Genomic DNA, 25,284 nt, shown 5'->3' with positions numbered 1-25,284 from the left:
AGCAACAGCTCCACTTCCCGCCTTTTGTTGGTTAACTGCAGATAAGGATCTCATTGACTTTCCTGCCCAATCTGGCTGTGATCCTCAAATCTCAGTGTCTAGAGTAGCTAGGATTACAGACATGAGCCAGTGGTGTCTAGCTATATTTCTCAGTGTTTAACTTATTGTTAGAAAACTAGTTGGTTGGAAAAAGAGTTCTTGTAGGCACAGCTAAACTGCTCACAGAGAGGAATCCAAAACATGACTCTAGAGTTGAACATTTTAAGGTAATTCTATATTAGCAAAGATGACAAGGAAATCCCAATGGCTCTAACCTGTTAATAACCCTGACCATGAGTTCCAAAAGTCTTCATAATTTACTGAAGAGAAGCACTTTTGAATCTTCCTGCTATCCCTGGATCTCCTCAATCTTTCCTATATATCATACCAAGTGACATTCAACTTCATAAAAAATGAACTGTCATTTTCTCACTTTTCTATTTCCCCCCACCCTGAAAAACAAATATCACTATAAAGGTAGACTAATAAAATGGATATGTACACAGCATAGAAATCTATCAGGGAAATTAGCATAGTCTGATCCAAGTTGAAGGTTAGAAATTCAGTATAAGTTACCAGTGGTAAACACTCTTGCTCAGATCCAAAATTAAATACAACCTCAGTATAGGTTCTATTTTTCCCCAAGTGGCTTTGGAGGTAACAAAATAACAGAAAAGGGGCTGGTAATGTGGCTTAGTGGTAGAGTGCTTGCCTAGCATGGGTGAAACCCTGGGTTCGAGTCCTCCATACCACATAAATAGTAAAAGTCAGAAGTGGCACTGGGGCTCAAGTGGTAGAGGGCTAGCCTTGAGCAAAAGCAACTCAGGGACAGTGCCCAGGCCTTGAGTTCAAGCCTTAGGATTGGCAAAAAATATACAAGTGAAATAACTAAATAACAGAAGAAACAATTATACCCAGAATGAAGGAAGATACTCTTCTACTTTTGTAAAATGATTTTTACAACCAACAAAAAATAAATATAAAGTGCACTGGATGTGAATGTTCTATGTATACTGTTGGTTTGGTACCACAAACCTCTCATCTTGTTGTCCCCCCACCCCCATATCAAGTAAATGTGGTACAATCAAAATTTTCTCTTAAGCCAGGTGCCAGTGGCTCACCCCTGTAGTCTAGTTGGGAGGCTGAGATCTGAGGATCCCAGTTCAAAGGCTGTTGGGGCAGACAAATCAGTGAGACTCTTATCTCCAATTATCCAGCAGAAAGCTGGACCTAGAGGATTGGTACAAGTGGTAGAGTGCCAGCCTTGAGAGAGAAAGCCAAGTGAGAACAAGAGGCCCTGAGTTCAAGTCTAATACTGGCAAAGAAAACTGCCTTTGGACTGCAGTACCCTGCTAGTTACACAGCTAAGAATGTCTTTATAATCAGAAAGCATATGCTGTTATTCATTTAATGATGAATATTGACACAGCTCTCTCCAACTTAAATGCTACAGTGACACAGCACAAATGGGAAAAGAACTAACTTGAGATAATCCTGCTTTATAATCTTTACAAAATCTTTAGAACAAATCAATTACAGATTTCTCTCAAATGCACGTAATTATTGGATATATGTTCTTGGGATTATTTTTACAAAAATCTTTAAACCTGTAGTAAACTTCCTCAACCAATTAAAACTCATGATTATAGAATCATAAGGGCTAGAACAGAAAAGTGACTATAGAAGGCGTTTATGAAGCTAAACAATGAGACTGCATTCTATCATAATAAATGCAGATAACTCTAAGCTACGTTCTAAGATTTACTTTCCTTTGCATCTGCCTATATATTATAAGGCTTGAAAAACTTCTATTTTTCCTATTGCAAAGTTTACATTATAACTTTATGTCATTCTTTCTTAACTATAAAAGGCCATGCTTTACATTTTGAATGTGAAAAAAATCAAGTCTATGCTATTACATGTTCTTATTTTTTTAATGTTTTATTTCAATAAATAATACAAGCATATAATTCAAATCTCTAAAATTATAGAATTTAAAGCTGGGTGCCAGTAGCTCACGTTTATAATCCTAGCTACTCAGGAGGCTTCACAGGAAAGTCTTATGAGACTCTTATCTCCAACTAACACACAAAAGGTGGGAGTGGATCAATGGCCCAGGTGGTAGAGCACCAGCCTTGAGCAACAAAGCTAAGGGATAACACCTCAGTCTAGAGTTCAAGCCCCAGTATCAGGAAGTTTTTCCAAGAAACTAGAGACGAAACACTAAAAGGGAACTATAAAAAGAATGCTTTTATCTCAAGAAAATGAGAGGGCTGGGAATATAGCCTAGTGGCAAGAGTGCCTGCCTCTGATACACGAGGCCCTAGGTTCGATTCCCCAGCACCACATATACAGAAAACGGCCAGAAGCGGCGCTGTGGCTCAAGTGGCAGAGTGCTAGCCTTGAGCGGGAAGAAGCCAGGGACAGTGCTCAGGCCCGGAGTCCAAGGCCCAGGACTGGCCAAAAAAAAAGAAAATGAGAAGTTTTCTAGAACAGAGAGGCCGCTGAGTTTATAGATGCATAGGTGGTATAGATAGAGGAAGTGGTATGAACAATACAATCATGCATTACAAATCAGAACAGAGAAACAGAAATTAAGCAAGAGGAAATACCCTGACATTAAATGTAACCTATTCTCCTGGCTCAACACCAGTTTCTCAAGGACATTCGTATTTCCGTCCAACTGCCTGACAGCCCATCTCAGACTGCTGAGCACTTTGCTCACCGGCGCCTCCCCTCATCCAATTCACATATGACTCTCACAGATTTTTAGATTCAAACTTCTGGCACTTGCTAGGGTCTGAAAGTTCCAGGAAGCTTACTCAGGGAATTTGACATACAGGTGGTGAGAAAGGGCACCCGCTTGCTGTCCTTTGACTCAATTAAAGCTTAAAGTTTTGAGATTGTGTCCTCTCCTTAGGAGTACACACTGTACTTACTTTGGGGTAATCCAATTCAAAGAAGGTTTCCAAATTGTTGATTAAATTGGGATCTACCCCTTTCAGTGGTTTCAGGAGAGAGACGCCTGGGAGCTTGCTATATGGCTGTTTGTCTGTTGCCTTCTTGTTCAGGTGTAATCGCCTAAAAAGCAAATGACACGCAAGTCATCTCTAGAGAACATATTCATTTGGAGCCAAAAGAATAGCATACACCATTTAACAAATCACTGAATGCTAACTTGAAATTTCATTTATTTAAGGCTGCCAATAGTAGAGCCGTCCCTTAGCTTTATCTGCTCAAGGCTTTACCACTTGAGCCACAGCTCCACTTCTGAATTTTTTGCTGGTTAATTGGAGATAAAAAGTCCCATGTGTAGCTTGGGCTGGCTACAAAGCACGTCTGGAGTAGCTTGGATTACAGGTCTGAGCTACCAGTGCTCAGCTTAATTTGAGGTTTTTAAAAGTGAAGGAAAACAGAACCAAGGAAGCTTCCAGTTCAGGGAAAACAGCAACTGAGCAGAATGAATGTTCCTGACAGGGTCAGGACTTCCATGTAGATTGTTTGTTGCGCATTGCTGTGCTTGTGCTTAGGAAGTGTGCTTAGGAAGAAGCATTCCATGATAGATGTGAAAGCCAATGTTAGTCCACATATTACCATCAATGTGGTCAGAGAACTACAAAGATAAATAAATAACATCCCTATCTATCCCAGAAAAATATGGAAGGGCAATAAGTCATATTTTTGAGAATGAATAGTCTATAATGAACAGTCCAGATCAATATGCCACCAAAAGATGGAAGCAAGAAGATGGAATAAATAAGTCCAGAAGGGTAAGGGTAGAAAAAAAAAAAACCAGAGGTTAAACATAAAAGAAAGAATGTCAATGATGTGAAAAATGTGTCTTAATGATCCTGGAAGATATACCAGTGCCACCAGTTTGCAGAACAAATTTCTGGTCCATTCCACAGTTGTTCCAGCACAGAATTCCTAATGAGGATGGCCCAGCCCATCAGAAAAGATGGAAGGCACCCCACTTAACATGAGGCTTTCAAAGTGAAAGATGCCATTTAACAGAGAGAAGTTTCTTAAGGAGGTCATAAAAAGCCTTCCTTCCTACTTCTCCTAAGTACATTGCAAGTGCATCTCCTCAGTACAACTCCAAGCATCCAGCAGCTATTAGATACTAGATTAATCATGGCTCCATCCCCAAGACTAAGACACATGTGTCTCCACAAATTTAACATCTCCAAAGCCAATAGAATCTTAGGATTAGCTGCCAAGCAGATGGCAGTCCTGGTTGGTATTGTAAAAAACCAACCGAGGAGACCTTTGAGGAGATCCAAAAACACCCATTCAGTGCACCTCTGATTCACTATAAATCTCTGCACAATGCCTGGCAGGGTGTCAGTACCAGCATCTAGAACAGTCAGCTGCAGGCTCACTCCCAGCAACTGACAGGGATGTGCTACTGCAAACACCTCAGGTTTCTGACCCCACCACATCTTGCTGAAGTGAACAGGTTACCTAAAACTGAAAACAACACCATCATCAAATCCCCAAACCCTTACCATTGATAAATTTAAAGAAAAAGGTTGGCATTAATTTCTGGGGCCCCAGCACCAAATGTCAGAAAACAATGGAGCATCATCTATGTGTGCCACTTAAAAGAGTATGAGCTGGTCTACCAGTTGCTTTTTCTGGCCCGCAATGAAAAGAAATTGACACTGTCCTAACACCCAAGCATGTATGATCAGCAATGTACTGTATTTTGCCAAATTATCAATCCAGTTCGTGATATATTAGAAAACTTTAAAGAACTAATTGTTTACCTCAAATAGTTTGGAAACGTTCATCTGCAGGGCTACACAGGGGCAAAACCAGGATCTAAAAATTAACTACAAAATCAATCACTCTCCGGTTTCAAACAAAATAGCAGACCCGATGTCTGGAGAAAATGACCCCAGTCCAGGACATCTTACTTGCTAAGGGACAAAAAAAGTTTGTATCAAACATTTAACTGAACTAGTTACATGGTTACATGGTTGAGATCACAAAAGTATTAAGAGGTTCTCATGAAAGAAGTTTTTTCCCTGTCACCCAACCTCCCATCTTCCCTGTTCTCCCATCTTCCCCGTCTTCATTACCCTCCTCCAGCAATGTTAATGTCTTTCTTATCCTTTCAGAGTTTTTAAATGTATGTGCAAGCAGAACCATACACACAGAGTAGGTGTGTGTATATAATACATATAATTTTCTCCTTTCCTTTTTAAAATTCAAGTATACCAAAAGCCTGTCTTTAAATACATGGCTGAGCTTTTTGGGAAAAGGAAAATATAAAAAGCCTCCAACATCAGAAATGAGAAACTCCTGTTTGCATCAGGGTTATCTGCTTGTCCTGGTGTCCTGGCCATGCAGAAGATGCTGACAAAATAATGAGAAGAAATCCAGGCTCTGGTGGCTCACACTTGTCAATCCTAAATCTGAGGATCGCAGTTCAAAGACAGCTCCAGCAGGAAAGGCCATGACTCTTATCTCCAATTACCCACCAGAAAACAGGAAGTGGTGCTGTTGCTCAAAGTGGTAGATCCCAAGTCTTGAGCTGAAGAGCTCAGAGACAGTGCCCAGGCCCAGAGGTCAAGCCCCAGGACCAACTAACAGAGAGAGAGAGAGAGAGAGAGAGAGAGAGAGAGAGAGAGAGAGAGAGAGAGAGAGAGAGAAGAAATCTGTTCTGAGAGCCTTGTATAAAAATTAAATCATAGAAAGGCAGAGCATGAAGCACCTACCATCCCTCAGAGGTGTATTTTAACTCACATTCAATCCTAAGGGTTGTGGAATACAAGGAAAAAATATCCTCCTGGAAAACGCCCCACCATTTGGATGTGGGGCCTACAATGTAAAGTACTTACCTAAACAAAACACAAGAGAAAAAACAATCAGCTATGATAAAACAAAAACAAGCAAACAATGTCTAGAAATGAAAGGTATGCCTGCTGACATGAGAAACTCAACATGTGGAAGACAGAAAACTGTGGCCCACAAAGTGTGAGAGAGAACTGGAAGCTACATTTGAAGAAATTACCCAGAATGCATGAGAGAGAATGAGAGGCCAAGATGGAAATCATGAGTTTGAGACCAGAACAGCAGGATACGATAGTCTAATCTCTATAATTCTTATCTACTGGCCTCATCATGTGGTCGGGCAAGTGCCAAAAAATGTGTCTCAAAACTCTCACAGGATGTGTTGATCAATTTACACACAATCCAGTCTATTAATAATCCCATCATATGGAGTGAACTTCAGATTAAAAGCAGCCGCAACAGCAGCAAAACTCATCAAAATGGTTGTAAACTGTCTCGTAGCTTTTAATTTTGGGTAAAAATTCAGAGTGAATTCTACTCTTCCTTTCTTTCCCTTTTTAAAAAAAGATCTTTAAACCTTCCATCCTTTGAAGAGCTTTTCATGTCAAGAATGCAGTATTTTATCAAAGATGTATTCTTATTCTGACTCTTCAATGAAGTTGGGGAGTTTAGGCTTATGAATGAAGAGATTTAATAAGTAGACTATGTGAAATTTCTACTCATACACATAATCATTGTAAGACAGATAACAATGTGACACACTCATACCACATCCTTTGTCTCTACTCAGCCTTGCTTTGGTATCTTTTTCCATACCCCAAAGGGTCAGCTTATAATATCTCCTCCCCCACCCTGCCCAGTATATGAGATTCTGCTTTGGAGAATATAGCTTTGCCTTAAATAATGCTGACAGAGCCCCTTTGTACAAATTACCTAAACTATTTGTCCAAATGATAAAAGAATAACGATTAAATCGTATAAAGACAGACAAACTTTGTACATTTACCACGCTGTAAACCCCACAATGACTTAACATGGATTTACTAAGCACACCCTGCACCCTCATATACATGAAATACTATCTTATGCACTATAAAGATTACCTACTGACATCCAGCAATGGCTTAATGAGATACTAGGGGTAGATTTATGAGGAGGGGGTAGTCGTGAATAAGTGCTTCCTGTAAAACTCATGGATGTCAACAGCTATGGAACTGCCTGCTACATACACAGAGAAATAATGCCCTTGGCCCTGACCAGATGTGTTGCAAAACAATCGACAGTCATATCTTCCAACATGTGACCAACCCACTCCATATGCTACAGGTCTCATGTCTCAAAAGGCCTCAGTGGTGGCAAGGCAGTATGAACTTGAGCCTATATACCTACTTGCACATGATTTTTCCTGGGTAAACACTGTTCTGTCCTAAACCTAGAGCAGGTGTGGCTTGCTTTCTGCCAGGATCCCAGGTACCGCACTTTCTCAGTTCCAGATTTCATACTGGGAAACCAGTTCTACTTGACTCTCATGGGAACCTAGTTCTACTTTACTATTTCCTATGTGGCTTGAAGCCTGTACATTTTGGTTGCAAGAGGTACTGATTATTGATACATAATCTACATATTGTAAAGTTACACGAAAGTATATAACTTAAACAGTTCCCTAAGATATAAACTCCCCATAATCTATGAAAACAAAAGGATGACCTCAGAAGCTCTTGCATGTCCCCTTCTATTTACAACTCTTTTCAAGAATAGTTACTATCCTGACTGCTAACACCAAAAGACTAATTTTATCAGTTACAATTTTCTTTTTTGGGGTGGAGTGGATGGGGGTGATCCCAGTATTTGAACTCAGGGCATCATACTTGCTTGCTAGTAGGCAAACACTCTACCATCAAGCCAGCTTCCAGTCCTTTTTATACTGACATGTTTGAAAGGGTCTTACTTCCTATACAGGTACACACACCTCAATCCTACATTTAGTCTCCTTTCAGATCTAGGATGCAGCTACAGGCTGAGAAGGAGTCTTACAAGCTTCTCTACCTGGCTGTCCTTAAACTACAATCCTCCTGTTTTCTGGATTACAGGTGTGAGCCACCAGCATTGGCTTCGGATTCAAATTTTATATAAATAAAATTCCATTAGATAGACACTACTGTGTCTATCTGTGCTTCTTTTGTTTGACAATATGGTGAGCTTTACTCATGTTACATTTAGTTATAGCTTAATCATCCTTATCAGAGCATTCTTTATATTAATATGCCACATTTTTATTTGCTGCGGATAGATACTTGCTATTTACAGTTGGGGCCATTGTGTTATAGTCTTGTTTCTGGTTCTTACACAAGTATTAAAAACAACTTAAACTTCTGGACAAAATAAAGAAACAGATGGATTTTCTCTTCCACCTGAAACAACAATAAATTAGGGAAAACACAGGAAAGGACAGTATTAAGATGATGGACATTGAGACAGTAGTACAGTGGTCCCAGTTATGGCCTTGAGACTGTCTCCAGGTCAATGGTGCAGGGAAGAAGAATCCAGAGCATGGCAGATCTCTCTAAAATGGAGGGGCTAGACTTGAATCCCCCCACAAAATCCAGTATCCACCAAAGTCAAATTCAAAATATCTGTCATTCGATAAAAAAAAAAAAAATGCATCTAGCTCCTGTGGCTCACGCAGAACATCTTAGCTACTCAGAGAGAGAGAGGGAAAGGGGGTGGGTACAGTATGATCGTCATAGCAGTTCCAAATGTTTGGGACAGATGTTTGGGACAGGATAGGTTGATCAGTGTGATAGACGACTATCAAAGCACATTTGGAATGGCCTGACTTGGGTAGATGGCATTGCTTGAAGAATTCTACAAGTGTGATCTAATGACTGGAGCCTTTGGCTTATGAGAAATTGTCACCACCTACTGTGCCCTGCCCCCACTACTCCAACAGAAGGCACTGGGCTTTAATAGCACTTTAATGAGCTCTCTAGGTGACTCACAAGTACACCTCAGCTTGGGAAGCTAGGAAGCCAGCTGTAAGCCTCCTCTCTACCATAAACTCTCCCCAACTTCACAGATAAGGCAGACAAGGTAATTTCTACCCTCTGAGCAAGAAATAATCACAGAACACTCAAAGGATTAGTTCTACATCGAGAGAAGTTAAGAGAATGAAATAAAGAAGATAGAAAGCAGGGGGAAAACGTCCTAAAGAATGAGAGTCTAAAGAAGAGAGGTGGGAGCACAGATCTAAATAGGCAGCAGAAAGAAGCACAGCAAATGAAGTACCAAGAGAAAGTGAGTGGAATTCTGACTGGTGGGGCTTAGGCAATGAGTCCCAGGTTTGGGCCAAGTAACCAGTAATGCCATTCACAAAATCTGAGCACCATGAGAGAGGGAAGAGAGTAATGAGCATTACTTTGAACTCACCAACTTTAAAGTTACTTTTAAGACATTGAGTAGTTATCTCTGATCCAGGGGTTAGTGGTTTAAAAGTGCCCACAGACAGTCTGCACCTTAATGGGCCAGCTGGCTCCTAAGAATCTAATCCTTCCCTTCCCTTCCCTTTCCTCCCTTCTCCCTCCCCGCCTCACTCTTTTTTTTTTTTTTTTTTTTTTGAGACAGGGTCTTGCTCTATAACCCGGACTGGCCTCAAACCTGCTACTGTAGCCCAGGCTGACTTAGAACTCACCAAGTGCTAGGACTTCAGGATTGTATCACAGGTCTGGCTTGCATGTTTCTTAAGTATCTCATATGATTCTGATGGAAGCCAGCAGTGAACCACACTTGGAGAAATAGTACAAAAGACAAGAAAGTCTCCTAATCCCAGCAAAGCAGTGATATAGCATGTTCTCAGTTTTAAAAATTGTTGAATTAACAGTAAATAAACAGATATAGAGCTTAGAAGATCAGATTAGAGTATAAAATAAAAATATCACAGTAATGTAGGATTAAAAATATAACAAAAGGGGCTGGAAATGTGACTTAGTGGTAGAGTGCTTGCCTAGCATGCATAAAGCCCAGGCTCAATTCCTCAGCACCACATACACAGAAAAAGCCGGAAGTGATGCTGTGGCTCAAGTGGTAGAGTGGTAGCCTTGAGCAAAAAGAAGCCAGGGACAGTGCTCAGGCCCCGAGTCCCAAGCCCCAGGACTGGCAATATATGTTTAAATATATGTATATATATATATAATATACACATACGTATATATATGTATATATATAACAAAAATACAGGAACCATCAAATGCTATTTTCAAGTGGACAAGAATGAATACGACTAATATTACACTAGTAATTTTGAAGGAAACTGAGAGTGACTAGTGATCTGAGAAGTAGGAAGACAGCCAGGATGGAAGGAAAGTCATGTGAGGATTTATGAGGATGGCTGCTGTCCTTTTCAAAAAAGATCAGGAAAGAGGGGGTGCTTCTTGGTACTGCCACGAGGTCAAGACCGGAACTGAAATGTGTACTTCGCGGTCTTGGAGCATTTGGGGCAGAAACTGGGTGGACAGATAAAAGTGGGTTAAAATATAAACAAATGGGACAGTTTTGTATGAATATTTGTGTGCCTGGGCTAAGGGGAAAGAGCTAGTCAAAGAGAAAAGGGAACCAATTAGTGGCAATGATAGGACCCACTGTGTGAGGAGTAAAACATAATCCAGCCAAGAATGTGGTTGGACAGTGGGAATTGGGAATAGGTAATGGAAGACAGAGACAAACACAGAAAGCAAGCACTGCCAGAGAGCACCGTGGGCGCAGCTGAGATGTGAGACCATGAATGTGCAGTAGTACTAGTCCAAACGGCATGTGCGATGACCCTGCACAACTCTGAAAGCTGAGACACTATAAATTGTTGGATGCATCCAGAACCGAGACTGAGCCCAGACAAGGCCAGGCCAGGCCAGGCCAGGGCGAGGAGGAAGTGTGAGTACTGAGCTAAAGGAAGAGTTAAATGAGCCCAGAGGAGGCAGGTGCAGGGCACAAGGGCCGATAAATAGCCTAGAGCTGTCGTTCTCAATCTGGGCTGGGGAATTTTTCAACTGCAGGGCCAAGACTAAGACTGATTAAATCAGAACCTCTAGGGAAGAGACTCAAGCACAGGATATCACCCATGTCTGCCTCTCCCCCCAGCCCTTTATATGGCTCCAAGGTGCAAAGGAGAGAGTCTAAGACCTAGGAAGGCTCAGTTACATTAGAGTAAGAACAAAAGAGTGCCCAGGGGAAACTTCTAGAAAGATCAGCAATTTGGGGATGAACTGAACGCATGAAGACTGAAAAGAAAATTGGTAACGGTGGTAGTTGGCCAGTTGTCAGAAACTAAAATTCACAGCAGGTGGAGAAATTCCCATACAGATATCTCATGCATAGGGATTACTTCTTAGGTACTTTTTTCTGGGCACCTCTGGCAGTATACACAAAGATGATTTAAAAGAGCATGGGCTGGTGGCTGGCTGCTGCAAATTTTAAATCCCAGTTTATCTAGCTTCTGTGCCCTACGGGCAGCTTGGTTCATTAATTTTTTTCTTGTTTTAAATGATGTATAGTAAGTTCCTAGCAATGATAAATACATGCGATTAAACTACAAAGGAATCACTCAATGACAGTTATTATCCACAATCTAGAGGAAAAAAAGAGGAAAAAAAAACAAAAACTAAGTTCAAGGACAAACTTACACCAAATGGAATTTTTCTGAATTGTCACAGTTCTGACAAGTTTCAGAGATAACAAAACATTCATGGGCCATACCCCTAAATGGAAGGACTAGAAAGTCATGTATATTCATATATATATTTTTTTCACATACATGTTTATTAGGCATTTATATTGAGTTTCCTTTTCTTAACATAAAACAAAGCTCTTGGACATTAAGAAAGTCTAAAAGGGAGAGGAGAAATGATTAAAAGTCTCCAATTATGGTTAAAATGGAGTCACATCACATCATAAAACATAGTGTAAATTATGTCCAATGTTTAGATCAGCAGTGTGTTTAAAGTTAAAATTATAGCTGGGAACCAGTGGCTCACGCCTATAATCCTCGTTATTCAGAAGGCTGAGATCTGAGGACTGAGGTTCAAAGCCAGCCTGGGCAAGAAAGTCCATGAGACTTTTCTCTCCAATAAAGTACCCGGAAAAAGCCAGAAGTGGTGCTGTGGCTCAAGTGGTATGGCCCTAGTCTTGAGCACAAAGAGGCTTAGAGACAGCATCCAGGCCCTGAATTTGAGCCGCCCCCCCCACCCCGTCCCCCCTCGCCCAGTGTGAGTGTGTGTGTGTGTGTGCACGCTAAATATTTAGGAAAGTGTTATAGATATCCAAAAGTACAAAGTAAATGCAAGCATGAACAAGATTAATAAATATCATAAATTATTACTAATAAAAAATGGCCTGTTACAGTTGTGAGGTTGGGTATTTTTGTTTGTTTTTTCTTTTCTTTCAGGCAAATCTCTCAATTTAGATGGGTTTTCAGCCGGGAAAATGGCATTATCCTGGCTTCTGTACCTCCTTTATCCTCAGAGGTTGATTCAAGACGTTAGTTGGGTCACATGCCACAGAACCCAGTTCTACTGTTTCTGGTGGAGAGGGGGCCGACCTAGGAGCTGAGCCACAAGGCAGGCTTACTGCTCCTCTGGCAGCAGACAAACTGCTCAAAGTAACTGCTGGCTCCTAAGTAATTCCAAGCCATTCCACCGAGTAGAAGGAAGCTGCTGAGGATCCCGGGAAAGACTGCACAGACCCCACGGTTCCACACACAGTTCTATCTCCATGGTCTCACAGTCTCCAGAGCAAAGGCAACCAGCCAGCCTTCCTAGCCCACTGAGGTGGGGGAGAAAGCCCTTTCCCCATGACCCCAACACCTGGAAAACCCTCACTGATGGCATCAGGAATGGAACCATCATCAGGGATTTTAACAATATTCTTCCTTCTCTTGAAATAACACGTTACTTCAATTAACATAGCAAAATAATCTATTAATGTAATTAGGCATAATTAACAACAAAGTGACACAATTAACAAAAGTAACATTAACTGATGGAACATGTCCACTCAATTTTCAGAAATCTGATTTTAGTATATTTTCAGAAATCAATGGCTAATCAATGGCTTTGACTTCACCTTTAATAAGTGATCCTGAACCTTAAGTGAGCAATGAAGGGTGGGGGAAAGGCTAGAAAATGATAAGTTGTCAGTATGTATGTCCGTTTTCTTGAGAAATACTTCTAAATTAAAATTTTAAGTTGGGACCAGAGCCACTCTCAACCCCCAACCCCCTAAAAATAGGGCCACTCTGAAGACCAGGAAGAGGGTTGTGGCCCATAGCACCTTGCCACCAGTTAGACCTGCCAACAGCCAAAGACACAGCCGTGTGGGCACCTTCTAGGGTGCGTTCTCAGGGGAGACTGAGATTTGCTTAAAGGAATAAATGAATCATGAGCCAGAGAGGCCTTCAGGGTCCTTCTTTTTCCTGTTGTGGGCTACAAGGACATCTATTCAGGGAACACTTCAAAGAACTCTAAGTGGCAGTTAAGAAGTGAACTTGTCAGTTGCTTTGGCTTGAAGAATCCTACCAGCCTCTGGAGTCTGGAATGGATGACCTTAGGCTAGCTTGATTGTTATTCCAGAATCCCTGCCTCTAAAGCCCTTTCTGCCTCTTTCATTAAGGTAGCAGACTACTTCAGCCTTTCATCTTCTAGTCACACAGCACCAACTGCTGGTTCCATATAGGCAAGTGGTTTCTCTTGCTGGAGGGATGTCAGGTAGAAAGAAAACCAACCCCCTTGGAGAGAGACCAGGTGGTGAGCAAGGGTAATAGTGTATGATGCCCCGCCCAGGCAGCTGGCTGCAGCCTCCACAGCAGCCTTTTCTATGTAGCTCTTCAAAAGGGAGGCATGGAATTTCACTCAAGACTTCCAGGGAAGAATATGGCTTCCCCAAGGAACAAAGGTCACCTTGCAGACGGCTCCAGATAGTGCTGTTTTCATAGTTCTGCTGTGTGATTCAGAAGAACCAATTTATCTGACTCCAGGAATTTACCTCCTCTGCTCCACACCACTAAGCTTGTTAATCTTTCACATGAAATTAGGCTGATTGCTATATATCAGCAGGCACCCACTCCACACAGATCATGCTGGCAATTCCCAATGATTAAAGGCCTTAGTGGCCTGTGACTATGCTCTAGAAGCCTGTTTGTTCAGTGTTTATGATCAGAGTGAGCACGACTAATGTTATGGCCAGAGAAGCATTCACTTATGACTTCAAAATGATACTGCCTCAAAATGGGCAAGCAGCATACCAGAGTGTTATCTTCCAGTAGTTACCTTGTCTTTGCTGACACAAAATTCCTCAGAGAATGAAAAGGACCAATGGTGAGTTAGCTATCTAGGAAAACACATATTACAGATCAAAAGTCATCTCCCACCTTAGAAAATAAAGATATCTTCTCAAACAACAAGACAATATAAAACCCAAACTCACCACCTGTGACAATGGAACTAGCTCAAATGCACAGAAAATGAGTAGAATATGGTGTTCTACTGATAGCTGGGCAAGGTCCTAGCAGAAGATAATAAGGGCTTACCAGATAGTGCTCAGAAACAGAGCACCATGGAACATATACCACGAACTCCAAATCGCCCCTCCACACAAAAATGAACTAAGGGAAACTGTCTCATCCTCTCCTACCCAATTCCCTAAGTCTACTCTTAAAGCTAACCTAATGCTTAAATTAAATGAATCCAGGCTAGGATGTAGCTCAGTGACAAAGCATAAGTCCAATGTCCTGGGTTCAATTCCCAGTATCAAAAAAGAAAAGACAAAAAATTAAATGAATCCATGTCTAAAATAAAATCCTGTGGATGAATGCAAAGTGGAGACACTGTTTGAGCCTGCTCCTGATAGCCCTGGGCTTTCCAGCCCCCCCCAAGGATGGATCTAGAAGTGAAGGTGATTTCTGGAATACAGTTGACCATGGTGGGAAACGTTAAGAGTGAAAATTCAGCTTCAATGAAGACTCCAAAGGTTTAAAAACATATATACTGACAGAGCCCTGTTTTTATTTTAACTTGTAACTGCTTAGAGACAGTGAGATAGAGGTTCCATTTGACTTGATTTCATTAAAATCTATGCCTAATTATATATGAAAAGAGCATAATGAAAAGCTGTTTCAAAAGGGAGGCAAGAAGGATAAGAAAGTAACAGATGGAGTGAATGCAAGCAAAGTCTATTATATACGTATGGAAATACAATAAAGCCCGTTTGTATGATTAACTTTATTCTAATAAAAGAAAACTCCATGTCTATTAAAAAGCATCTCAAATATTTTGACTATCTACCTCAAATCCCAATTGCTTTTATAGACAAATTTAATGAATGAGCCAAAAGCCAGAATTGCCACTAGAGAAAACCCAGAAGACCATTTATTCAACAAATAACAACTGAATGCTGAGTGGACTGTAAAGATCCAGTAGTAAAATAAGGCATCATCTCTATCCTCAAAAAGTTACAACCTAATTGGAAAGAGTCACTGACAATGTAGATGGATAAATTCAAGGTACCATGGTCATAGAAAGACATAGTAGAACTAAGATCTAAATTGAATTGAATGACTTCAGAGGCCATTGAGCAAAAAGGAAAGAAAAAGAAAAAAAATAAGGAAAAAAGGAGAATGAATTCTAAAACAAAGCACACTGCGTGTTCAGAGGAACACTAGCAACTCAATGCTGCTGAAGACACAGGCACAGGGGCAGCTAGCTGTGCTCCTAAGGAGCTATGCATGTCCAGTTGTTAAGAAGTGGATTTTGTTTTCCTTAAAAAAATGATCTGCGGGGTACTAGTGGCTAACACCTATAATCCTAGCTACTTAGGGGGCTGAGATCTGAGAGTTGTGGTTAGAAGTCAGGCTGGGAAGGAAAGTCCACAAGATTCTTCCCTCCAATTAACCAGCAAAAAAAGAAAGCCAGAAGGAGAGCCTGTAGTTCAAGTGGAAGAATGCTAGCCTTGAGCACAAAAGTTCAGGGACAGCATGTGTACCCTGAGTTCAAGCCCCAGGCACCCCCCCAATCTTTGAAGATAGTGGTACAAAAGAGTTTCGATTCAAGATGTGTATGAGTACACTGCATCTTGATCCATGTCACCTCTTCCATTACTCTCCCCACTCTCAAGTTATCACATGCTCTCTATTCCCCTCCCCCCTTCCTCAGCCCCCCCCGACAAAACTTGGCGCCACTTCCTGGAACTCATTTTGATTAATTGTAAGTTCGTAGTTCAAAGGAGTTACACAAAAAGCAGTGGGGAGTCAGGGTTACGTCTGGGGCACATAGTACAAGATCAGCACTCCTGAAGGATGAAGCTACAATAAGAAGAAATGGGATTGTAGGAAGACACCAGGAAGCAGAGACAGTCCCCAAAGGCTAGCCATGTAGACGTAATGAGCTAATGAGCTAAAGAAATGAGCTAAAGAAAGAGAATGAATCCAGAGAACCACTATCGAATATTAAAACTGATTACAATATTAAATTTGTTCTTTAAAGCTATCATAATTCAATTCCATCTTCCCAGAATCAAGCTAAAGGGGCTCAACAGTCTTGAGTGCCACAGTCCTGTAGCAATGATCACAACAGATCAACATTTGACCAATGGCCAAGGGCACCCTCAAGACTAAACCTAGAAAAGAAACTTCCAACTTACATTCCACCAACTCTTAGAACACCCATATAGTTCTGAGCTTATGGCGACAATCATACCACCCTTGTAATCTGAATGCTAAAATTCAGATTAAAAAAACACTAGTTTCTGACAGCTAGGTTACATCAATGATCCAACAATTATGTAAATTCCATTCAAAAGTTATGCAACAAGGACCAGAGGTACACTTAGAAAGATCAGACATGTGTTTGTAAAAAGCAGAAGAATTCACTTGAAAAAACATCTTGAAGAAAAGCACTTTGCTATACCAAAGCACAGTATAGTATGTGTGGATACAAGAAATACTTCCACACTGTCCTGGTGCCTCCAGTCACAAACAGAGAAGAGAAGATCTAATGCTAAACATTAGGACATCTTGGCCAGAGGGGAAAAGAATGAAGGGGAGGAAACCAAGGCAAGGTGTCATACTCTGATACTCTTATCATGCAGCAAGGTGCTCTCCTCTGGGAGCAGAAGGAAAGAAAACTCGTTTCAGACTTCAGTATGATTTCATCTCAGTCCTCAACAATCAAACCATGACTTAGTCTCATAAAAAAAGGAAAGTTGCAAAAAAACAAAACAACAACAACAAAAAAAAAAACCCTGAAATCACCAATGAGGACTATTTAGCCAATTTTGCCTTTTGATGACTGAATCATTCCTTACTTTTAGGAAGTTAAAAAAAACAACACTTCAGAATAAGATTCCTATAAGTATGTACTAACATACTATCTGAAATATGAAATGACTAGGCTTCTTTTTGATATTAAAATTGAGGAGCAAAGTAGTTGGCAGAAATATCAGCGAGTATAGATTGTTTCCAAATATTAGAAATACTGGATTTCTATTTCACAGGTTATTACTTCCCCTCCCCACCCTGCCCCAGCTTATAGGAACTGTAAGACATTTGTATGAAACCAGAATGACTCCACTGAACAAGAGTTGTTCACTCAATTAACCAGTTTCAGCTCTATTTTATTGACTCCTTGCAACAGGGTCTGTCTCTGAGAAACACAATAGTCTGCAAGTTGAGATTTCCTCCTGCTTCAGCTTCCCTAGTGCTGGGATTACAGGAGTGGACCATCAGACCTTGCCTGCAATTTTTACTACAGGGCACTCACACAGCTCTTTATCTAATTGAAAGAAGACACAACGACATATCAAATATAAACTAAAGAAGATGTCATTATTTTTAAAATAGCCAGTTTCGATACTGCTTTCCATACTTTTTCTTGAAAAAAAATCTTTAATTTATTGTCAAAGTGATGTACAAAGGGGTTACAGTTTCATAAACTTTTTCTTAAGCAATTTTATTACAGTCTTAATTTCTACTATTTACAGCTTACAAATTGTGTTCCTTAATGTAACACTAAGATACAGAGCCACATACATTTTAAAAAATAGGTTCTACTTCTACCAGCTGCAAACACAAATTTTCAGGAGAGCACCAAGCATCAATGTCTATTTAGTTTATTGATGCTTTGCCCTATTTCAAAAAAAGATTGAGTGAGGGCCCAGACACAGTTTGCCCACAGTGTAGTCCTAGGTACTCAAGAAACTGGATAGGAGGATTGTGGTTCAAGTCAATCAAGTAAAAAGTTCACAAGATCACATCTCAACCAATAAAAAGCTGAGTGTGGTGGTACATGCTTTGAAAGAATCAGAAATGGGACTGTGGCCCAATCTGGGCAGAAAGTAAGACCCTATTTGAAAAACAACTATGGCAAAAGGGTTGGTGCATAGCTCAAGTGGTAGGATACCTGCCTAGTTAAGTGCAAGGCTCCGAGTTCAAACCCTACTATTGCAAAATAAACAAAAAAAGGACTGAGGGAACACAGAATATTCAGAAAACACACTCCAAGAGTATTTTGCCCAGTATTTTAACGAAAATAGTGTTTCCAAAGTTCTTTATCTTTGTGCTTTCAATGTTGAGATTCAACTACTATCTTGCTAAACACAAAAGGGAAAGAAATAGTAAAAAACAAAAAACAAAAAACAAATAAACAACAAAAAAAACACACACAAAAAAAACCCCACCCATTTTCTTGTTGGAAAACAACTTACATCAACCTGGAATTGTCTTTACTACAATGGGAAAGACAGTAAGTCATACATGATTTTTTAAAAAATCCTTGAAAGTGGGACCAGGTCAAAGCTTCCTGAGTAGCTAGGATTACAGGCATGAGCCACTCGGATGAATTGTTCATTTCTTTGTCTGGTTTTTACTTAAACTTTCAGAAACAGGTAAGTGTTGGGAGGCACTAGATAACTACAGTGCCTCTCTACAGTATCTCAGCAAAGCTGCTTTTTGTGAGTCTCAGATCCTCCAACTAGGATAAGAAAAATGTTTGGTGTTTATTATGAAGGGCACGCGCGCGCGCGCACACACACACACACACACACACACAACAATAGGATCAAAGTTGAAAAGGGCAAATATTTCTAGATGGTTACTTGAAATAGTAACACATAAGCAGTGTTAATTTGAAATAAAGATGACATTTACATGATGCAGATGTACTGGAGGAGGGCAAACAGCATGGCGCCAGGTACAAAGAAGTCAGGTTTTGTCCATCTGAAGCTATAAACTTAAATTTCAACCCCAGAAAGTTACTTTAAATTATAAGACAAAGATTTAAAGTTAAGAAATCAAAATAGAGTCAAAGAGAAAACTTGGTTAATTAAAACTAGAATTAAGGCTGGGCATGGACCAAGGGGAGAACCCCCAAAACCTGAACAAACAGACAGGATACAAAAACTAGTAAATCTATGAAACTGCACTGAAAGTCTTGAAAAACACTCAAGTACAAAGAAGAATTTAGCCTATGATAAAAGACAGTATTTTCAGGATAATCAAATGGTCATTTGATAAACGATTTTGGAACAAATGGCTAAATATTTAAACAAAACTAAAATTAGAGCAAAGGGAGAATTAAGAGTAACTTGTAAAAAAAGATTAAGGATGAAAACTCACAATACTAAAAGGAAATAGTAACTAGGAATGAGAAAAGATAAAAATTATTACATTAAAGTCAGAAAACATAAAAAAGGACTTGTCTACCTAAAACACCTATGTGTATACTTTTGTTTCAATGTTAAATATATGTGTCAAGTTGAAAGACAGAAACAGATAACAGAGGAATTAGCTTCATATTAAAAAGATGAACTCCGCAGAAGATTGCAGTATAAGCAAAAAGAGTATGAGTAACTTACAAATAAATACAGATAGCACATGAATATATGAAAAAGAGTTCAATGGAACTACTAATTAAATGGATGAAAATAAAAAACAAAGACTGTGGAAAAGCCTAAAGCCAATAAGGAAAATGGGTTTGTCAAACATTACCTACCAGGACTATGAAGACATTTGTACAAAGCAATATTGTATCCATATTTAAAACAGCACCACTTCAGGATAATTCCTCTTTGCAAAATGTAAACTAAGGAGATGTGTGCATAGGAATTCATCACAGGGACTGAGAATACAGCTCAATGATAAAGTGCTTGCCTAGCATGTAGGAGGCCCTGGGTTAGATCCACAGCATTGAAAATACCGCCCCCCCCCAAATACCGCCCCCCCCCTCTCTCTCTCTCACACACACACACACACACACACACACACACAATTAGAGTTGTTTGAAAAACAGGAAAACAACCGGAATGGACATCGATAGTAACAAATACTAAAATGAGGGTGTTCATACATTTACTGTCATGAAAACAATAATCATGACATTTTATAGCCTTATGTGAGCAGCAGCCTTGGCTGTTTTATTCTTCACTCTTATACCTAGCACCTGGAACAATCCCTTTTACAAAACTGCTTCTTAGTAACAATTTGCCAAACAGATGAATGTGCAAGGGAGGTTACAGAATACTGATCATAATATGGTCCCTTTCTCTACCCCTGCCCCAATCCCAAAGCAATATAACTGGAAGGACAGTCACAAAAGGGTGATAAAATAATGTCTTGGTGTTTGTGCTACGAATTTGTTTTTTTAGTTCTTTCTCTCTGTACATTTCTTTTTTGGGATCCTTTTGTTTGTGTGCCAATCCTGGGCCTTGATCTCTGGACCTCGGATCTATCCCTGAGCTTTTGTGCTCAAGGCTGGTGCTCTACCACTTAGAACCACAGCCCCGTTTCCAGTTTTTTGTAGTTAATTGGAGATTAAGTCTCACCGACTCTCCTGCCCAGGCTGAGCTAGCTTTGGCTTTGAACCGTGATCCTCAGATCTCAGCCTCCTGGGTAACTGGATTACAGGGGTGAGCCACTGGCACCCAGCAAAGCTTTTTTTTTTTTTTTTTTTAAAGAACACATATACTTAAAATGAACTTCAGAATGTATCCGTTGACCATAGCTCAGAAACTCCAAATACTCCAATCAACACTAGTAAAATGGCCAAATTTTCTTTCACTTTCAAAGAAATATTAGTGTATCTTTGTATCTTGTATAAGTAGCATCTTTCTCAAGTATCAAGAAGTTCTCCATTATATTAAGAAAACGCAATTTTTCCCAAAAGAAAAGTACACTTTTCTGTATTAAAAGGTATGTGTGTGGGATCCCAGCAATTCAATTCTTAATGCCTTTCTTCTCCTTCCTGTGCACCTTATTCTAGTGCTAGTATTAGTTCATTATTTGTTTGGGGGGGGGAGGTCCCCTCTTCTTTTTGCAGGTTAAAAAGCCCCGTGAACTCACATAGTAAGTGGTCTCAACGCAATGTTTTCATTTATACAGGCAGACTTTATTTTAAAGACATTTCATTGAAGTGTCAAAACTAGCCACATATCATGCCTCATCCTCGTTTATTAACAGGCTTTATCTGGAATAATCTTGCTTGATTTTTATCATCTGCCTCTTCCTTCCAAAATGTAAGCTCAGTGAGGTCCTGCTCATCTCTGAATCTCCAGCCCAAGCACAGTGAACTGTATGCAGTAGGCCTCAAGCAGTGTTTGTGAAAGAAATAACGATTAGACATAGAAGGCAGAGGGTGCCAATCTAAAAATGGCAATGAATGAAGAAAATAAAACCACCATCCTGAAATGCCCCCACTAACATCTCCCAAAGCTATAATGCAAGTTCGGAGGTTGGGTGGACATTTTTCAAGAGGGGGCAGGGGCTTCACGCGTATCTAAGCACACAGAGCTTATCCAGAAAGAAGAAAACCCACAGGGAGGTGGCCAGGTCGCTGGAGTGGAAAGGATCATCATCTTGTCACCGTAACAGAAATGTGGCCCATGGGGCGAGGGACGCAGAGAGAGAGAGAGAGAAAACACCATACATCTTGGCCCAGATGAAAGGAAAAAAAAAAAATCACACGACTCCCCAACACAACCAAGCCAAGCAAGCACCCTACCGCCTGACACGTAGGAGAGGTCTCGGTTCCCGGGATTGCAAAGCGACCCCCTAGCCCCTTTCTCCACCGCTCCAACGCTCAACCATCCCAAGGACCCTCCGGCCACACAGGTTCAAGGGGAACCGTCTGAGAATCTGTTTTCTCAACGCCCCCACCCGAGCCCAGTCCCCTCCAAAGCGCAAGGGTCTCCCAGCCTCCCTTCCTTTCCCTCCCCACCCCCCCGAGCCTATGACCCTCGCCACCAGCTTCGTCCGGACGCCCCGCACTCACGTGTAGATGATGGCCATGAAATGCATCAGCCACAACACCAAGAAGAGGACCAACCCGAACACGGCCATTCCCTCCAGGGCCAGGTCCAGCAGCGCCATCCCCCGGCCCGCCGGCCCGGCCCGGCCCGGCCCGCTCCGGCCGCCGCCGCGGACAGCGCTCGGCGCGGAGGAAGGCACGGTGGGCGCCCGGTGCGGGGGCGCGGGAAGCGAGAGGAAGGTGGGGGAGAGGAAGGGACGGAGGGGGGTGGGGACGGAAGGGGCGGGCAGGGCCTGCGCGCCCCCGCCGGCGCGTCCCCGCCGGCGCGCGGTACTCGGCGCGCTCGCGGCTGAGGGAGCTGCGGTGGCCGCTGTCCCGCACTCCGGATCGCGCGTGTCCAGACCTCCGTGGAGCCACCGGCCCGACCTTGCGCCCCCCACCCCCGCTCTGCCTCTCCGTCACCCGGCTTCGGGCGATGCAACCACACCGTGCCGCTCCGTCACCACGGCTCCGCGCTCTAATCGAAACCGGTGGCTAATGCCGGGACTCTTAGGCGCTGCCTGCCCAGTCCCCGCCTTGTTCCCCGCCTCGTCCCCGCCCTCCGGCCTCGCGGCGACCACCTCCTCCAAGGAGGCGGAGCTGCCGCTGCTCCCCGCCCACCCCGCGCGCCCGAGGCATCGCCGGCGAGAGCGCGCCCCTGGGCGGCTGCGGCTGGACCCGGGCCCGGCTGGCCTCCCGCGCCTCTCACCCACGGCCTCCCACCTCGCCGACCAGGCGCCGGGGAGACCCGCAGCCTTGCAGCCTGGCCTGGACTCCCTCCCTTGTCCTGCTTGGAGTCTGCTTTTCGTCTGTCTGGCTCTGCTCTGGGGCTGGCCAGAGAAAAACGCAAGCAGCTCCCCCCAGCGAGTCTCAGAATCGGCCTTCCAACGGGATGGATGCAGCCTCCCCACCGGGGCATTGCTCAGAGCAACTAGGCCCTCCTCAAGGCCACGTTCTCGGCTACAAGGGACCCATCGCTTCCCCCAACACACACACACACACACACACACACACACACGTGCACACCACGCACGCACGCACGCACCATCCCGGCTCAGTGCTGAGCCAGAAATCTTGGATTCTGTGTCTGGCAGGTCTCTTAAGCATCTTAATGACATTGCCCAAAAAGAAATGTACTCTTTACCTGACTTAAATAACTGTAATCCCTTTGAATATCACTTTTATAACAATTTAAAAAATTAAAGATAGTGGATTATAAAAGAAATTCCCAAATTACTGAAATCTCTTGAGATGGATCTGTCCACTTAGCGTTAGCCACATGAGGCTAAGGAAGCACTTGAAATGCAACTCTTTCAATTGAACATGTGTTGTTGGTGTTTACAGACCACTCACATAGTTTATGATTCCATGCTGAAATAAATTTTCGGCCCATAAGGTCGAATTCAGCTAGGTTGCTTTTTGGGTTTTTTTTGTTCGTTTGTGGGGCTTGCACTCAGGGCCTGGGCACTGTCCCTGAACTATTTTGCTAGGGGCTAGTGCGCTTCCGCTTTGAGCCACAGCCCCAATTCCAGTTTTCTGATCTTTAATTGGAGATAAGAGCCTCATAGACTTTCCTGCCTAGGCTGGCTTTGAACAGGGATCCTGAGAACTCAGCCTCTTGAGTAGCTAGAATTACAGTCCAGCATGAGCCACATGCAGACCTCCCCTCCCCTGCCCCCTTCACCTTAAAAAAAAAAAACTGTTAAAATGAGACTAGCTGTTAGAAATTTTTAATATTGAATGGGGGAATAAAGAAGAGTTGCTTAGAGGAATGAGGGCTGGGTGCCTGTGCTCATAGCCCCAACCCAGCCACTAATGAAGCAGGAGGGTGACTTGAATGAGCAGTTTCTGACCAGCCTGGGTAACATTGAAACTCTGTATCAGAAAGAAAAGCACAAAAGGGAGCTAAAAGTAATTTAGTAAATTATCTAAATTTTAGAATACAGTGAGATATTGGTGGTAAACGTTTCCATTTGTTTCTTTAGCCTGGATGAGTTTATAATGTTGTTCAATTGTTTTATGTTTAAACAGTGTTTATTATTTCAAGTGACTTCCTTTTAAATAATCTACGACCTCCCTGGAGAGATTTCAGAATTGAATTCAGTTTTGAAAAGAAATTGTTTATTTTATTATTGCTATTTATTGTCGTTGATAGAGATGGAGCTACGCAGAGCTAGGATTTAAATGATGAGCTACCATTTGGAAAAGAGTTTACAGTCTGTACTGAGAACCAGCCTGGATTTGAGATGTCCTTTGTCCTAGTCACGTGACACTACTGGGAAAGAGCGGTGATCAAAAATGAAATTCTCATTGTGGAGCTACAGGGTGATATGTTATAGCAAGACAATCTCTCTCTCTCTCTCTATCTCTTTCTCTCATTCATTCATTCTTTCTTTCTTTCTTTTTGTGCCAGTCCTGGGCTTCAACTCTGGAGCCTTGGCCCTGTCCCTTAGTTTATTTTGCTCAAGGTTAGCACTCTATATCATTTTGGCCACAATTCCACTTCCAGCTTTTTGGTAGTTGATTAGAGATAATTAGACTCTCCTGACTGGGTTGTCTTGGAACTACAATCCTCATGTATCAGCCTCTTGAGTAGCTTGGATTATAGGTATAAATCACCCCTGCCTGCCTCCAGGAAGAATCTTACCATGTAACATCACAGATTTTAAAGTCAAAGCATATTTCTAACGCTTTTGAAATGTCATTGCATCTCAGTCAACTTACAAATGATTGGCTGTTTTGGTTCTTACAATGCGCATCATAGGAGTGTACAAAAGCACACTGTGTCCTGTAAGTAATGCCTTTTTAGATATGGTCCACTGCTCAAATAAAGTATTTTTAAATAAAGTATTTTTTATCATGTTCTGCATTTTTTTTTGCCAGTTCTGCGTCTTGAACTCAAGGCCTGAGCACTGTCTCTGGCTTCTTTTTGCCCAAGGCTAGCACTCTGCCACTTGAGCCACAGCACCACTTCTGGCTTTTTCTATATATGTGGTACTGAGGAATCGAACCCAGGGCTTCATGTATGTGAGGCAAGCACTCTGCCACTAAGCCACATTCCCAGCCCCATTTTCTGCATTTTTAAGGGCAAACATTAACTAGTATGCCTCTTCCTTTACCTTCCAAAATA

At 41.8% G+C, this 25,284-nt stretch overlaps 1 protein-coding gene across 1 annotated transcript in view; it reads right to left on the bottom strand.

The window, feature by feature from the left end:
- Ugcg (UDP-glucose ceramide glucosyltransferase) overlaps positions 1-22,645 on the bottom strand; it is a 37,441-nt gene extending 14,796 nt beyond the window's left edge. The window contains exons 1-2 of the mRNA XM_048339111.1: positions 22,140-22,645; positions 2,979-3,120 (exon numbers count right to left, since the gene is read on the bottom strand). Of these exons, the coding sequence (XP_048195068.1) occupies positions 2,979-3,120; positions 22,140-22,237 (240 nt within the window). The 5' untranslated portion in view covers positions 22,238-22,645. The remainder of the gene's footprint in view (positions 1-2,978; positions 3,121-22,139) is intronic.
- Positions 22,646-25,284: the final 2,639 nt, after the last annotated feature.

This window comes from Perognathus longimembris, chromosome 1 (genome assembly GCF_023159225.1).
Source record: "Perognathus longimembris pacificus isolate PPM17 chromosome 1, ASM2315922v1, whole genome shotgun sequence".
NCBI classification, from domain to species: domain Eukaryota; kingdom Metazoa; phylum Chordata; class Mammalia; order Rodentia; family Heteromyidae; genus Perognathus; species Perognathus longimembris.
Note: the sequence above shows the minus strand (reverse complement) of the source record. Positions and strands in the feature narration are given on the sequence as shown.